At 33.0% G+C, this 17713-nt stretch overlaps 1 protein-coding gene across 1 annotated transcript; it reads left to right on the forward strand.

Moving 5' to 3' along the window:
- Positions 1-6513: 6513 nt before the first annotated feature.
- Positions 6514-10670, forward strand: LOC134713750 (uncharacterized). The gene is made up of 2 exons (XM_063575037.1): positions 6514-6677; positions 10048-10670. Exons 1-2 carry the CDS (start codon positions 6611-6613, stop codon positions 10662-10664), a joined length of 684 nt encoding a protein of 227 aa, XP_063431107.1. The 5' UTR covers positions 6514-6610; the 3' UTR covers positions 10665-10670.
- Positions 10671-17713: the final 7043 nt, after the last annotated feature.

Here is a 17713-nt window from a genome sequence, read left to right on the forward strand (position 1 = left end):
TTATATTATCCAAATCTTTTATTAACAACATATAGCTTTTTAAGAAAAATCCATGGAGTAGAATTTGAGATTGTACGATTTTAAGGTCTGCCAATTGTATGTGCTTAATATACAAACATTTGACAATATTAAAAGAAATCTATCTGTTATATTTCAAATGTCCTGTACAAATTCATGAAAATGGCAGTAGTTATCTTATTGTTCGTTTCTGAGTGTGTTGAATTGTCGTTTTGGTTTTTTGTTTCTTTTCAGGGTTTCTGTTGTTTCGTTGTTTTCCTCTTATATGAATGTGTTTCCCTTCTTGTTAGTTTGTAACCCGAATTTGTTCTCTCTCAATTTGTTAATGATTTTCGAACAGCGGTATACTACTTTTACCATCATTCGTCAGATAATAAAAGATATACATGCATAGTTTTTTTTATTTGCTTTAGTTGTAGTTCAACGAGCCAAGGTTTCATGCAAAATTTCTGCAACATTTAATGTTCCTTTACCTTAAGCCAATATCAGACCATTCGGTGATATCTGATATGTATTGTTAACTTACACTACACAAAAACCCGTAAAATATTGTTTCATCTCGGTCTCTGTTGAGTGATTTATTAGAGCGTCACTGATGAGTCTTTTATAGACGTAACGCAAGTCTGACTTTTTTTTATCTTTTTCACCTGTTATTGTTTAATTCAGTAGACAGTGTCATACATCATAAATCGTTTAAAAGAAAACAAATTTGGGTAACAAACTAACACTGAGGGAAACACGTCAAATATAAAAGAAGAGCAACGAAAATCAAGTACACAGAATTGCAACAAAATCAAACAGCAATGCAACTTAGTTCTTTCTTTATTTTTTGAAACGCAACCTTTGGTATGATTTTGTAAGAAGGCAACTGTTTGTTTGTCCACATTATTGGAAACAACGTGATATAATCAAACTTTATCGGTTGGTAGATATACGGAGATGAGGTATGAGTGCCATTGAGAAGACTTTCCATCTAGGTCACATCTTGTGTAAGTCGACCATCATATATCAAAGTATAGTATTAAACATAGAGCCTTGTTTCAAACCGAACAGCAAGCTTTGATAGACACCACAGTGGTTAGTGCTTAACCGTTCAAACAGGAAACCAACGGTACAAATACAAGAATAACTTAAAGAATTACCTTGAAAACATCATGATGGTAGGGAATTTAATTCGTGGTTTATTTTTATTTTTTTATATATAATGTTTTGTTTTGCAACAATACATTTTAGACAACTGTCTATTAATTTGATGTGTACGTTTATTGATATCACCCAGTTTTTAATTGGATTTATGTTGATCAGTCTTCAGCTGTCTTTGCTGTATTTTGCATTCTGCTGTTTGTCTTTTTCGTTTTTAACAATTGCAAATTCAAGTTTATCTTCGAGTTATGAGTTTGAATATCCTATAAAGAATTTTTGCCTTCATTAATTTAGGAAGATATATATGATCGGAGAAATGTTTGTTCTTTTTGCAAAAGAGTATTCAATATATAAAGGACTTGTAATGTAAAGATACTGTTATTCACCCAAATGTCATAAAATTGAGAATGGAAATGGGGAATGCGTCACAAGACAACAACCCTACCATAGAAAAATTAACAGCAGAAAGTCACCAACAGGTCTTCAATGTAGCGAGAAATATATAAAATAATATATACTATTTCAGTGATAATGAACTCCATACTAATTTCCAAATTGTACACAAGAAACTAAAATAATAAAAATACAAGACTAACAAGGGCCAGAGGTTCCTGACTTGGGACATGTGTAAAAATGCAGCGGGGTTAAACATATTTATCAGATCTCAACCCTCCCCCTATACCTCTAGCCAATGTAGAAAAGTAAATGCATAACAATACGCACATTTTAAATTCAATTCAAGAGAATTCCGAGTTTGATGTCAGAAGATGTAACCAAAGAAAATAAACAAAATGACAATAAAACTTAAATAACAACAGACTAATAGCAGTTAACTGACATACCAGGTCCAAACTTCAATTACGTGTTCAATATCAGGCACAATCTTTCCCGTTAGGGATTTAGTTTCATACCATCATAACATATATGAGAAGAACATAACCCGTGTCATGCCACCAACTGGTGTTGTTTTTTTTGTGGTGGCTTTCTGAAGAAAGAAAAAATCAATACAACGTGAAAATAATCTTGATATGATCGTGTTGCAGGCCGCACAACGTTGATTTTTTTAGGTTTTTCCCCAAAAGAAAGGTAAATAAATTAATAAACAAAAAACTAAGTCGGTGACTGTTTGATTATTTTATATTATCCAAATCATGTATTAACAACATATAGCTTTTTAAGAAAAATCCATGGAGTAGAATTTGAGATTGTACGATTTTAAGGTCTGCCAATTGTATGTGCTTTATATAAAAACATTTGACCATATTAAAAGAAATATATCTGTTATATTTCAAATGTCCTGTACAAAGTCATGAAATTGGCAGTAGTTATCTTATTGTTCGTTTCTGAGTGTGTTGAGTTGTCGTTTTGGTTTTTTGTTATACTTCAGGGTTTCTGTTGTTTCGTTGTTTTCCTCTTAGATGGATGTGTTTCCCTTATTGTTAGTTTGTAACCCGAATTTGTCTCTCTCAATTTGTTAATGATTTTCGAACAGCGGTATACTACTTTTACTATCATTCGTCAGATAATAAAAGAGATACATGCATTATTTTATTTTTTTCAGTTGTAGTTCAACGAGCCAAGGTTTCACGCAAAATTTCTGCAATATTTACTGTTCCTTTACCTTAAGCCAATATCAGACCATTCTGTGATTTCTGATATGTATTGTTAACTTACACTACACAAAAACCTGTAAAATATTGTTTCATCTCGGTCTCTGTTGAGTGATTTATTAGAGCGTCACTGATGAATCTTTTATAGACGTACCGCAAGTCTGACTTTTTTTTACCTTTTTCACCTGTTGTTGTTATATTCAGTAGACAGTGTCATACGTTTAAAAGAAAACAAATTTGGGTAACAAACATACACTGAGGGAAACATGTCAAATATAAAAGAAGAGCAACGAAATTCAAGTACACAGAATTGCAACAAAATCAAACAGCAATGCAACATAGTTTTTTTTTTTTTTTTGAAACGCAACCTCTGGTATGATTTCGTATAAAGGCAACTGTTTGTTTATCCATATTATTGGAAACAACGTGATGTAATCAAACTTTATCGGTTGGTAGATATACGGAGATGAGGTATAAGTGCCATTGAGAAACTTTCCATCTAGGTCACAGCTTGTGTAAGTCGACCATTATATGTAAAAGTATAGTATTAAACATAGAGCCTTGCTTCAAACTGAACAGCAAGCTATGAAGGACACCACAGTTATAGTGCTAAACCGTTCAAACAGGAAACCAACGGTATAATCTATATTATAACGAAAAACGAGAATCACTTGGGAACCACATCAACAAACGACAATCACTGAATATCAGGTTCATGATTTAGGACAGCTGTAAATAATTGCAGCTAGTTTAAACACTTTTATAGGTGGCATCTTCACCTTACATAAAACAATAATTTTACATCACACCAGAAAAAAAACACACTGAAAAGTATCAATTGAAATGGCTTAACTCACACAAACAAGTTCTTTTAAAAAATACTCAACTTAAACTGAACAAATACAGTTCATCGATGACATAATGCATATCATCATTATTTCATATCTTATCGGGGCCTGTTATAGCTGACTATGCGATATTGGCTTTGCTCATTGTTGAAGGCCGTACAGTGACCTTTAGTTGTTAATATCTGTGTCGTTTTGGTCTTGTGTGGATAGTTGTCTCATAGGCAATCATACCACATCTTCTTTTTTATATATACAGTCCGCCAAAAGTTAAGCACCACCGAAATATTACTGGCAATATTTTTATAACTATTACGAAAAAAATATTAATGTTTGGTGTTATGAAATACCTTCAACATACCCTAAAAAAATCCATTACGACGAAAAAGATTGAACTCCGATAAAGCAGTCAAGCAACCTCTTATTAAAGGTCACATGCGCGTTTACAAATACACTGTTTCTCCAGGTGGTCGTGTTAGTGTTCGTACATTGATCAGTCGACTTCTCAGAGGCAACCGAAGAGCAAGTCTTGGTTTATAGAGACCTGTACTTACAGGTAGGCACTCTACCGTCAGGTTTTAATGGGATATTGACTATCTATGCTTGACGTAAGAAGCTGAGAAAACACTCATTGTTCAGATGGTAGTCAGTTTCTTTTACTGCCAGTAGACGCCATAATACGAATTTCGCGGGGAAACAAAACAGCCTATGACCAAAAACAATGATTGCACAAGGACTGCATTCAGTGAGGTGGTGTTCCAGTACGGGGTTGCTTCTTATACCCTTATAAGCTGGGTACGCATATTCTGCAGGGTAGCATAAACGGACAGACTTTCAAAGATTTGGTGCCTTTAAACATTGTAGTCCCTCATTTTAATAATCCTCCACTTGCGTCTACATTGCCAAGACCCTTGTGCCTGGACGACAACGCTAGAACACAAAGGGGAAGGATTTAAACCGAGTCCAAAGAGCAACAAGCCATTTTCACCATTTTTTAGCCTTCCTTGTTCTCATACATAAACCCTATCAAACATGTCTGAGATGCCATTGGCGGATATCTCAATCACAGAGATCCACCTTCACAATATTTTGTCGATTTAAAAGTGGTATTTGTTGTTTAATGCAACAGATGTTCCTAAACTAAAGCTTGAAGGTATTCACAGAGAATGATACGTCGTGTTATGAAACTGTACCGGAAGTGAGGTTGTTACACATGCTATTGACTCAAATATTGACATTAAATTTGCCGAACATACCAAAGCTTATGTGTAGAAAATTTTAATGATATTGGGTGATCAATTGTTGTAAAAAAATTAAATCACAGTGAAACTTAAAATCTGTTTCTGAATTGTGTAATTAACACTATTTCTATGAACGGAAAACCTACATGCATAGAACCTTCAAAAGTGACTAAAATTACTTTTCTGGTTTGTTTATGGTATACATTAGCAAAATTGCTTTATGATTTTTTAATTTTTTTCGTGGAATAATAGATTTTTGAATTTGAAAAAAAATCGATGCAATAAAAATAGGTGGTGCTTAACTTTTGGCGGACTGTATATATAAAATTGATAAAGCATGGGGGTTAGATGTAAAACAATGTCTGAAAGGCAACCTCTCGATCGTTTTTCATGGTGGTGCTTGATCTTATTTAGATTTTCACGAGTTTGCCATGTTTGATATTGCTTAGCTAATGTACAATTGGTAATACAATCAATAAAATGAAAATAAACATAGTTACCAAGGGTTTGTTTTTCATCAAGATATTGATTATGAATGAGTTAATTTATAAAATATACATGGATTATTACACCTGTTACGCAGTATCAACATTGTAACTTTCATTGATTTGTTTTTCGCTTATAGTTTCTATCTATTTCACATTTTGTATACATTTTAGATGATTTACACCCATGATGAAAATCGTTTAAGTACCAGCAATTATTTGCTCACAAATACAAGAATAACTTAAAGAATTACTTTGAAAACATCATGATGGTAGGGAATTTAATTCGTGGTTTATTTTTATTTTTTAATATATAATGTTTTTGTTTTGCAACAATACATTTTAGACAACAGTTACGGTCTATTAATTTGATGTGTACGTTTATTGATATCACCAAGTTTTTATTTGGATTTATGTTGCTCAGTCTTCAGCTGTCTATGCTGTATTTTACATATTGTCTTTTTCTTTTTTAATAATTGCAAATTCAAGTTTTTTTTCGAGTTATGAGTTTGAATATCCTATTTAGATTTCTTGCCTTCATTAATTTAGGAAAATATATATGATCGTAGATATTTGTTCTTTTTGTAAAAGAGTATTCAATATATAAAGGACTTTTCATGTAATGATACTGTTATGTAAATATATGCATAGACACAAATGTCATGCACACATATTAGCAAATAAGTATTGTCTTACAAATACTTAATGCACAAGAGCCAATTGTGTTAAAAACAATACTTATATATTACTTATTTTCGTACAAAACTATATTGTTTTTATAAATCAATTTCGTTTTGAACGATAAAAAATAATAGAATTTAATTAAATGAAAATTAAATTAATTTATTGAATTAACATATACATGTATTGAGACTCGACAAATCGAGTCGTCCTTGACTCTTATTATGCTAATTTGGGCATGTGACAGCCGAGTAGTAAAAGTCCGTGCAATGTAACGGTCTCTTTTACCTTGAAAACCGAACGGAGAGGACGTTAAAAAATTAAGAGAAATATTCTACATACACTATCAAGAAATGCCTAGAATTGGTCGACGATGAAATGGGAATGGGCGCGCACGAGTGCCCGTTGTTGAAGCGCAACCACCAGAGAGACGACGCGAAAAGAGAAACCGTGCAGTTGCTGCACCAAGAAATCAAAATGTGGGGGCAATTGTTGGTGAAGTACAAGTACAAGCACCTCTTCCTCTACAAATCCAGGCTCATTTGCCAATTGAAAGACAACCTGCCTTGCAAGGTCCAGCACCAGCAATGAACGTACAAGCGCCATTTGCGCAAGTTGAAATACCAGCTCCTGTGCCAATGCCTAATCAAAATGGTGAGATAAATAATGATCCTATGCTTATACCTAATCAGTCAGAATATGATGTTTACGTATCTCAAAATTTGAAAGAAAAAATATGGAATAGAGAATTTATAGATTTGTCATTACTTCTTTATCAAAATTTTATTAGTCAAGATGACAGACCTCAGAATGTTATAAGTTATGATAATGCAGCAGGTTCACTTGTAATTACATCAAACAAAAACAGCAAAGTTAAATCTATTCAAAACATTGAGTCATGGACTGATGCATTTATAAATTATATGAAAATATTTATTCAACGTTTTCCAAATTTAGCTAGTGAATTGACCACTTATATGTCAATCATTAGAGGTACACAAGTGTCTTTTGAGAAGATTTATTGTTATGACCAGCAATTTCGATTAAGAATGGCAAATAATCCTACAAGATCTTGGTCTTCCATTGATGGCATTTTATGGTACACCGTCATAGCTAATGGGGAACCGGAGGGTAATACAATTCAACAGACAAGTGTAGGTAATCGACCATGCTATGATTATAATTTCAAGGGAGCTTGTAATCGTCAAAATTGTTTTTATACCCATTTATGTATGAAATGCGGAATGGCCCACCTTTTCGCTGGCTGTCAACAAGTAAATAGCTACCAGGCATATGCTCGTTCAAAAAATGCAGCCCGAGGCACATATCAAAATACAACAAGAGTTGCTAGACATTTTGCAACTAGAAGTCAAACACATTTTCAAAGAGGAGCAAATTCGAATCAAGGATTTAGACCTCGAGGAAGCAGATTCCCTGCCATTCGAATGGCCGCACCACAAACATTTAACAATTAAATTTTATATTTTTCAGAATCTTTAATTAATCCGTTGGACATATGGTGTCTTGGCTTTACTCCGATCAATATCACAGAATTAAATAAACTTTTTTTCAATTACCCAAATCAACATGATGCAATGATATTATGCAAGGGATTTTCTGAAGGATTTAGGTTAAATTATGTTGGACCCCGATGTAAGATTAAATAAAAAAAATTACATTCAGTCATCCAAAATCCTGGGGTGGCATGGGAAAAAGTCATGAGAGAAGTAAAAAATGGTCGCATAGCTGGTCCTTTTTTGACTAGACCTATATCTAATCTAAGGTGTTCGCCTATAGGTGTAATTCCTAAGAAAACGGGTGGATTTAGATTGATTACGCACTTATCTTTTCCGCCAAATTTGAGTGTAAACGACTTTATTGATGAAAAATTTACTACAGTAAAGTATTCGTCTTTTGACAATGCTATTGATATGATTAAAAGATTGGGTTCAAAAGTTGAAATTGGAAAAAAGGACATTAAATCCGCCTTCAGATTGTTAAAAAAATATCCAGGGGACTTTGATCTATTAGGGTTTAAACTCAATGAATATTATTTCATAGATAAATCATTGCCTATGGGGTACTCAGAATCAAATTGCTTATTTAAAAAATTTTCAACTTTCATTAAATGGGCTGTCATGAATGAGTCCAATTCAGATAATCTTGATCATTATTTGGATGATTTTTTATTTGCTGGTAAAAGTAATAATGAGGATTGTAAAAATCTTATGAATAGTTTTGATAGAGTATGTTGTCGTCTTGGAGTCCCAATTGCTCATGAAAAAACAGAAGGCCCAACAACAAAACTTAGTTATCTAGGTTTACTTATAGACACAGAAAAAATGCTAATACAAATTCCGGAGGACAAAGTATTGGAGTTAAAGTCAAAAATTAAATGGGTATTGGGTAGGAAAAAGATAACTTTAAGGGACCTACAATCTTTGTGTGGGTCATTAGCTTTTGGTGCAAAAGCTCTACCTGCAGGCAGAGCATTTAGCAGACGAATTTATTTGGCAAGTAGTCATGCAAAGAAACAACAACATTATGTCAGAATCACAGAAGGCATGTATCAAGACTTATTGGTATGGGAATTGTTTTTAGACAAATTTAACAGTATTAGTTACATGCTCGACATTGATTGGACTTCAAATTCAGTTTTACAACTATTTACTGACAGCGCTGGTGGTTCAACAAAAGGGTGTGGCTGCTATTTCCAAGGTAAATGGGCTTTTCTTAAATGGCCTGTAGAATGGTCTGGTACTGAAGTTCTTAGGGTATATCATATTTAGAAATGATACCTATTGCACTATCTGTTTACTTATGGGGTAACATTTTTTCAAAAAAAGAAAATTTTATTTAATTCGGATAATAATGCCGTGGTTGAAATTTAAATAAGAAGACGTCAAAATCTATACGAATTATGAACCTTGTTAGACACATAGTATATTGGGCATTATTAGTCAATTTTCACATTAAGGCACAGTTCATTCCTGGTTATACAAATATAATTGCAGATTGTATTTCTCGTACAAAATTTCAGAAATTCAAAAAACTGGCTCTAACAGCAAATACACATCCAGCTACAATTCCGGAGGAATTTTGGAACATTTTAGACCAGAAATAGCAAAGTTATTGGACGCATCGAATTCTCAGAATACATGGAAAACGTATAACAATGGACTAACTTCATTTGTTTCATTTAGATTAAAAGAAGGTTTAGGAAATACATGGCCGTCCAGTATTTCGCATTTAGTCAATTATGTTGCTTATTTATCAAAATTAGGATATGCCCCTGCAACGGTTAAGGTGTACTTGTCAGGTTTAAGCTATTATTTACGAATAAATGAGCTCACTGATTTGACTTCATCGTTCATTATACAAAAAATGTTGAAAGGAATGGACAAACTATATGGCGTAGTGGATAGTCGCAAACCTATAACCTTAGAAATATTAGCTCGATTAATAAACTCGTTGCAATGTGTCTGTTCTTCAGTATATGAATGTACGTTATTTGGATCCATGTTTTCATTAGCATTTTTTGCATTTTTGAGAATCGGTGAAATTACAATTAATAGAAATACGCAACATGTCATTAACAATGATGATGTCAATGTTTCACATCATTCACAATCTGCATATATCACAATTCCCTTTTCGAAAGCAGACCAAAATGGTTTATCTACAACATTTACAGTTGAACGATTTTATCAAGTAGCTATTTGCCCGGTGAGATTGTTATTAAACTTTATTTCAATCAGACACCAAAACAATGGACCACTTTTTTGTCATTTTAACAAAACCGGTGTAACACGATTTCAATTTTCTAGTGTACTATGCAAGACCATGAAATTTATTGATTGTAATCCAAATGAGTACAACACGCATTCATTTCGAATAGGAGCAGCTACACATTTTGCTATGAATGGTCATACTGATGAAGAAATTATGACTTTAGGTCCTTGGAAATCTGCATCCTTTAAACGTTACATAAGAAATGAGCTAACCAAATAACTTATAATTTCAGCTTGTCTTAGTAATGAAATATGGATTATTGGTTCTTCAATAATATGCAGTGCTCGTGATCACTCGGAGAACATACCTTCAGGTAGTCATTTAGGTCTTTTGAAAAATAATAATTGTTTTTTGCGATGGGCAGGCAAATCTGGTATGAAATGGGACGATGTTGTTGGCACAGTTAACAGCATCATTAATTTATGCAACAAAATTCCACATGCGTTGATATTGCATTGTGGTGGGAATGACATAGGAAATGTACCATGTGGTGCTCTGCTATATCACATTAAATTCACAATAGCAATTCTGTCTCGCATGCTCCCAAATTGTTCTCTTATATGGTCAAGCATTCTTCCCAGGCGTTCATGGCGTTACTCAAGTGATGACCATGTCATGGAAGTTACAAGAAAGAGAATAATTAGGGGAGTGAGATCTTATATACTCAAACATGGAGGATACGTTATCAAATATCCAGATTTTGATGATCGTCATCCAGCGCTATATTCTGACGATGGAGTACATCTATCATTTATTGCAAATGATATTTTCTTGAATCAAATTCAGTCAGCACTAGAAACATTCATAAAGTATCCACATTGTGTTATATTTCCTCACGATCACCTCTAATTTAAAATAAACACAGTTCATACTGATATTGGATGAAAATACATGTATTTTATGAAATTTGGTTGTTATAAAAATGTTGATTTCGCAATATTTTTTATTATTTTGATTGTTTAAATGTTGTTGAAAAGTTGATTGTAGAATTGTCATGGGTAAATTTTGATGCGGATTATCATTCTGTACTAAAGTCCGAATGATAATGTTGGCGTAATTTACTTCATTTTATGCAGACTATGGATAGCCCAGCTGCTAATTCTGAAATATTGCTGAATGGACCGCCCTTCAGTACACCAGTTTTGGATCGCCCAGCTGTGATACAATGATTAGTTCAATCGTCATCAACATTTTATTGATTAACAAATATTTTGGTTGTGTACTGTTGTTGTAACAGTTGTTGTTGTTTTATGAATGAATTTTGATTAAATGTTGAAATGACAATTCAATATCCAAACAAAATCAGTGTTTGTTATTTGTTGTACTGAAATACAAATCAAGGCATCAATGGCGTCTGTTTGTCAAATCTGATAATTGGTTAATTTACACCAAGTGATATTTTGGTCAAATGAGATATTCAATAACGATAGGTTACAGACTTCGTTTTGACGGTAAACATAAAACCAAGTAGTGCCTTTCTTAAAATATACAATACAACGTCAAAATAGTCCTAACGTGATCGTGTTGCATGCCGCACAACGTTGATTTTTGACGTTTTTCACAATAAAAAATGTAAATAAATTTTGAGACAAAATATAAAGTTACTTTTGATTATTTTATATTATCAAATTCATGTATTAACAACATATAGCTTTTTAAGAAAATTCCATGTAGAAGAATTAGATATTGTACGATTTTTAGACAAACTTGGAAGGTTTTTCACCGATTTTATGTGATTTCTATACAAACATTCAACCATATTAATATATTAAAAGAAATCTATCTGTTATATTTCTAATATCCTGTACAATTTCACGAAAATGGTAATTGTTGTATGATAGTTCGTTTCAAAGTGTGTTGCATTGTCGTTTTGGTTGTTTGTTGCACTTCAGTGTTTCTGTTGTTTCGTTGTTTTCCTTTTTAATGGATGGATTTCCCTTCGTTTTAGTTTGTAAGCCGAATTTATTCGCTCTCAATTTTTTTTTATACTTTTGAGCAGCGGTGAACTTCTGTTACCATCATTCAGAAGATAATAAAAGAGGCGCAGACATTGTTTTTGTATATTAGGTTGTAGTTCAACGAGCTAAGGTTTAAGGCAAAATTTCTGCGACATTAACTATTCTTTTACCTTAAGCCAATCTCAGACCATTAGGTGATATGTATTGGCAAATAAAACTCCACAAAACCCGTAAATTATTGTTTCTTCTCGGACTCTGTTAAGTAATTTATTCGAGCGTCACTGATGAGTCTTTTATAGATGTTACGAGAGTCTGGCAAAAATATAAAATTTCAATTCTCGTATCTATGATAAGTTTATTTACTATTTATATGTCGGTGTTTTTAACGAGTTCCAGAACTAATATCAAATAATTTATCGGGCTTTTTTTCTATTTACCTGAATAAATAAATATAAATCAACATAGTTTTTACAACTGTTCGTTCCTATATTTAGATATTTCAGTATAAAACCAGAAAACTTTAATCTTCACTACAAAAAGGAAAATATTTCTTTTCCTTTTGTTAATTTTCCCTTTTTGGCTGTGGTGTTCCTATGGTATTGTTGTCATTCGGTGTTTATATATATTCCAACTCATTCGCTCTGCTCGTGTCTGTAGTCGGCTATGTATTGGTTCTTTTTATGATGTTGTCTTATAATTTATCTTAGATCAATATGTGACACTTGAATAAACTATTATTTATCTTATCTATTTTCTCCCATAAAGATGGAGTTCGCGTTGATAGTTTATTTCTGCTTAGTTTGAATATCCTTTTGGTATAAGTTAACTCTCTATTGAATATGCCATTATAGTTACTTTTATAAATAGACGGCAATCCAATAGCAAAATCAAAAATGACCTGTATATAGTATTTAGGCAGGGCAGACAGGACGACAAACCAGACCCTTATCCTAAGCCTAACAAATCCGCCATGAGAAGAAATCAACGAACAGCAGAACACAGAAGGTGGACAAAAAACAACAACAAAACTTTTAACATTGATTCTAACCAAAACATCATATTCTTTTGGAGCATTTTTGCACGTTTCTTTGTGTGACAATGAAGGGCAAATATTAAGTTATATTATTTTTCATTAAAAACAAGAAATTTTAAAACCGTAAAACGCCTGTTTGATGAAATGCTTTAGGAACATATTTTTATATATTCTTGCTACTTCGTACCTATTTTAATGTGTACTCTAGTAACGGTTTGAATTCTATTTCAGAGCAATCCCTATCCATTTCATATAGAAGTGGGTCAGCGACCTAGTTCTTTCTTCTTTTTTTTTTGAAACGCAACCTTTGGTATGATTTTGTAATAGGGCAACTGTTTGTTTGTCCATTATATTGAAAACAACGTGATGTAATCAAACTTTATCGGTTGGTAGATATACGGAGATGCGGTATAAGTGCCACTGAGAAAACTCTCCATCTAGATCTCAGCTTGTATAAGTCGACCATTATATGTCAAAGTATAGTATTAAACATAGAGCCTTGTTTCAAACCGAACAGCAAGCTATGAAGGACACCACAGTGATTAGTGCTAAACCGTTCGAACAGGAAACCAACGGTATAATCTATATTATAACGAAAAACGAGAAACACTTGGGAAACACATCAACAAACGACAACCACTGAATATCAGGTTCATGATTAAGGACAGCTGTACACAATTGCAGCTAGTTTAAACACTTTTATAGGTGGCATCTTCACCTAACATAAAACAATAATTTGACATCACACCAGAGCAAAACATACTAAAAAGTATCAATTGAAATGGCTTAACTCACACAAAAGAGATATTATCAAAACTAACTCAACTTAAACTGAAGGAATACAATTGATCGATGACATAATGCATATCATCATATTTCATATCTTATCGAGGCCTGTTATAGCTGACTATGCGGTATGGGCTTTGCTTATTGTTGAAGGCCGTACAGTGACCTATAGTTGTTAATATCTGTGTCGTTTTGGTCTTGTGTGGATAGTTGTCTCATAGGCAATCATACCACATCTTCTTTTATATATATATAAAATTGATAAAGCATGGGGGTTAGATGTAAAACAATGTCGGAAGTCAACCTTGCGATCGTTTTTCATGGTGGTGCTTGATCTTATTTAGATTTTCACGAGTTTGCCATGTTTGATATTGCTTAGCTAATGTACAATTGGTAATACAATCAATAAAATGAAAATAAACATAGTAACCAAGGGTTTGTTTTTCATCAAGATATTGATTATGAATGAGTTAATTTATAAAATATACATGGATTATTACACCTGTTACGCAGTATCAACATTGTAACTTTCATTGATTTGTTTTTCGCTTATAGTTTCTATCTATTTCACATTTTGTATACATTTTAGATGATTTACACCCATGATAAAAATCGTTTAAGTACCAGCAATTATTTGCTCACAAATACAAGAATAACTTAAAGAATTACTTTGAAAACATCATGATGGTAGGGAATTTAATTCGTGGTTTATTTTTATTTTTTAATATATAATGTTTTTGTTTTGCAACAATACATTTTAGACAACAGTTACGGTCTTTTAATTTGATGTGTACGTTTATTGATATCACCACGTTTTTATTTGGATTTATGTTGCTCAGTCTTCAGCTGTCTATGCTGTATTTTACATTTTGTCTTTTTCTTTTTTAATAATTGCAAATTCAAGTTTTTTTTCGAGTTATGAGTTTGAATATCCTATTTAGATTTCTTGCCTTCATTAATTTAGGAAAATATATATGATCGTAGATATTTGTTCTTTTTGTAAAAGAGTATTCAATATATAAAGGACTTTTTATGTAATAATACTGTTATGTAAATATATGCATAAACACAAATGTCATGCACACATATTAGCAAATAAGTATTGTCTTACAAATACTTAATGCACAAGAGCCAATTGCCAATACTTATATATTACTTATTTTCGTACAAAACTATATTGTTTTTATAAATCAATTTCGTTTTGAACGATAAAAAATAATAGAATTTAATTAAATGAAAATTAAATTAATTTATTGAATTAACATATACATGTATTGAGACTCGACAAATCGAGTCGTCCTTGACTCTTATTATGCTAATTTGGGCATGTGACAGCCGAGTAGTAAAAGTCCGTGCAATTTAACGGTCTCTTTTACCTTGAAAACCGAACGGAGAGGACGTTAAAAAATTAAGAGAAATATTCTACATACACTATCAAGAAATGCCTAGAATTGGTCGACGATGAAATGGGAATGGGCGCGCACGAGTGCCCGTTGTTGAAGCGCAACCACCAGAGAGACGACGCGGAAAGAGAAACCGTGCAGTTGCTGCACCAAGAAATCAAAATGTGGGGGCAATTGTTGGTGAAGTACAAGTACAAGCACCTCTTCCTCTACAAATCCAGGCTCATTTGCCAATTGAAAGACAACCTGCCTTGCAAGGTCCAGCACCAGCAATGAACGTACAAGCGCCATTTGCGCAAGTTAAAATACCAGCTCCTGTGCCAATGCCTAATCAAAATGGTGAGATAAATAATGATCCTATGCTTATACCTAATCAGTCAGAATATGATGTTTACGTATCTCAAAATTTGAAAGAAAAAATATGGAATAGAGAATTTATAGATTTGTCATTACTTCTTTATCAAAATTTTATTAGTCAAGTTGACAGACCTCAGAATGTTATAAGTTATGATAATGCAGCAGGTTCACTTGTAATTACATCAAACAAAAACAGCATAGTTAAATCTATTCAAAACATTGAGTCATGGACTGATGCATTTATAAATTATATGAAAATATTTATTCAACGTTTTCCAAATTTAGCTAGTGAATTGACCACTTATATGTCAATCATTAGAGGTACACAAGTGTCTTTTGAGAAGATTTATTGTTATGACCAGCAATTTCGATTAAGAATGGCAAATAATCCTACAAGATCTTGGTCTTCCATTGATGGCATTTTATGGTACACCGTTATAGCTAATAGGGAACCGGAGGGTAATACAATTCAACAGACAAGTGTAGGTAATCGACCATGCTATGATTATAATTTCAAGGGAGCTTGTAATCGTCAAAATTGTTTTTATACCCATTTATTCGGGTTTAGTTTTCTGTAATAAGTTAATACTTTAGTTTCATTATGAATATATCTTTCACATTCATTTGTTAAAATTTACTGTTTGCAATAGCATGAATCGTTCTATATAATAGTGTTCTGATCCCGGGCATAATACAATGCCGTATTTAGCAAAACCTTTTCAACTTTTGATCTTCAGTGCTGTACAACTTTGTACTTTTTTCACTTTCGATCTTGTATGTCTGGGCGTTATGTACTCGGGTTTAGTTTTCTGTAATTAGTTTTTACTTCAGTTTCATTATGTATATCTCTTTCATATTCATTTGTTAAAATTTACTGTTTGCAATAGTGTGAATTGTTTTATATAATATGAATGTTCTTATCCTGGGCATACAAACAATGCCGTATTTGGCAAAACCTTTTCAACTTTTGATCTTCAGTGCTGTACAATTTTGTATTTTTTTCGTCACTGGTGAGTCTCGTGTGGACTAGACGCGTTTTTGGCGTATTGAATTTTAAACCTGATGCTTTTTGTTATCTATTAATCATGCTTTTCTTTGTCTAATATGTTCTGCTTTTTATTTGTATTGTAGTCCTGTAATATTTTGTTTTCATTTCAATGTTATATTTAACTGTGCCATTAAAGTGCGAGGTTTGGCATGCCTTAAAACCAGGTTCAACCCACCACTTTTATTCCCCTTTAAAAGTGTCCTGTACCAAGTCAGGAAGATGGCCATTGTTATAATATTGTTCGTTTCTGTGTGTGTGTTGCATTTTAACGTTGAGTCGTTTCTGTTTTCTCTTATTTTTGAGATAAGACGTGGCACGGTACTTGTCTATCCCATATTCATGTATTTGGTTTTGATGTTATATTTGTTATTCTCGTGGTGTGTTGTCTGTTGCTTGGTCCGTGTCTGTGTGCTGTTGCGTTTCGGTGTTGTGTCGTTGTTCTCCTCTTATATTTAATGCGTTTCCCTCGGTTTTGGTTTGTTGCCCCGATTTTGTTTTTTGTCCATGGATTTATGAGTTTTGAACAGCGGTATACTACTGTTGCCTTTATTTATGTATGAAATGCGGAATGGCCCACCTTTTCGCTGGCTGTCAACAAGTAAATAGCTACCAGACATATGCTCGTTCTCAAAATGCAGCCCGAGGCACATATCAAAATACAACAAGAGTTGCTAGAAATTTTGCACCTAGAAGTCAAACACATTTTCAAAGAGGAGCAAATTCGAATCAAGGATTTAGACCTCGAGGAAGCAGATTCCCTGCCCTTCGAATGGCCGCACCACAAACATTTAACAATTAAATTTTATATTTTTCAGAATCTTTAATTAATCCGTTGGACATATGGTGTCTTGGCTTTACTCCGATCAATATCACAGAATTAAATAAACTTTTTTTCAATTACCCAAATCAACATGATGCAATGATATTATGCAAGGGATTTTCTGAAGGATTTAGGTTAAATTATGTTGGACCCCGATGTAGGATTGAATAAAAAAAATTACATTCAGTCATCCAAAATCCTGGGGTGGCATGGGAAAAAGTCATGAGTGAAGTAAAAAATGGTCGCATAGCTGGTCCTTTTTTTACTAGACCTTTATCTAATCTAAGGTGTTCGCCTATAGGTGTAATTCCTAAGAAAACGGGTGGATTCAGATTGATTACGCACTTATCTTTTCCGCCAAATTTGAGTGTAAACGACTTTATTGATGAAAAATTTACTACGGTAAAGTATTCGTCTTTTGACAAAGCTATTGATATGATTAAAAGATTGGGTTCAAAAGTTGAAATTGGAAAAAAGGACATTAAATCCGCCT

Source organism: Mytilus trossulus, chromosome 4, assembly GCF_036588685.1.
Source record: "Mytilus trossulus isolate FHL-02 chromosome 4, PNRI_Mtr1.1.1.hap1, whole genome shotgun sequence".
NCBI classification, from domain to species: Eukaryota; Metazoa; Mollusca; class Bivalvia; order Mytilida; family Mytilidae; genus Mytilus; species Mytilus trossulus.

Bases quoted from the DNA above. Each gene is read 5' to 3' on its own strand.
- LOC134713750 (XM_063575037.1), top strand. From the start codon at position 6,611: ATGAACGTACAAGCGCCATTTGCGCAAGTTGAAATACCAGCTCCTGTG. The intron at 6,678-10,047 runs GTGAGATAAATA...TTATAATTTCAG, and splicing joins GCCAATGCCTAATCAAAATG to CTTGTCTTAGTAATGAAATA.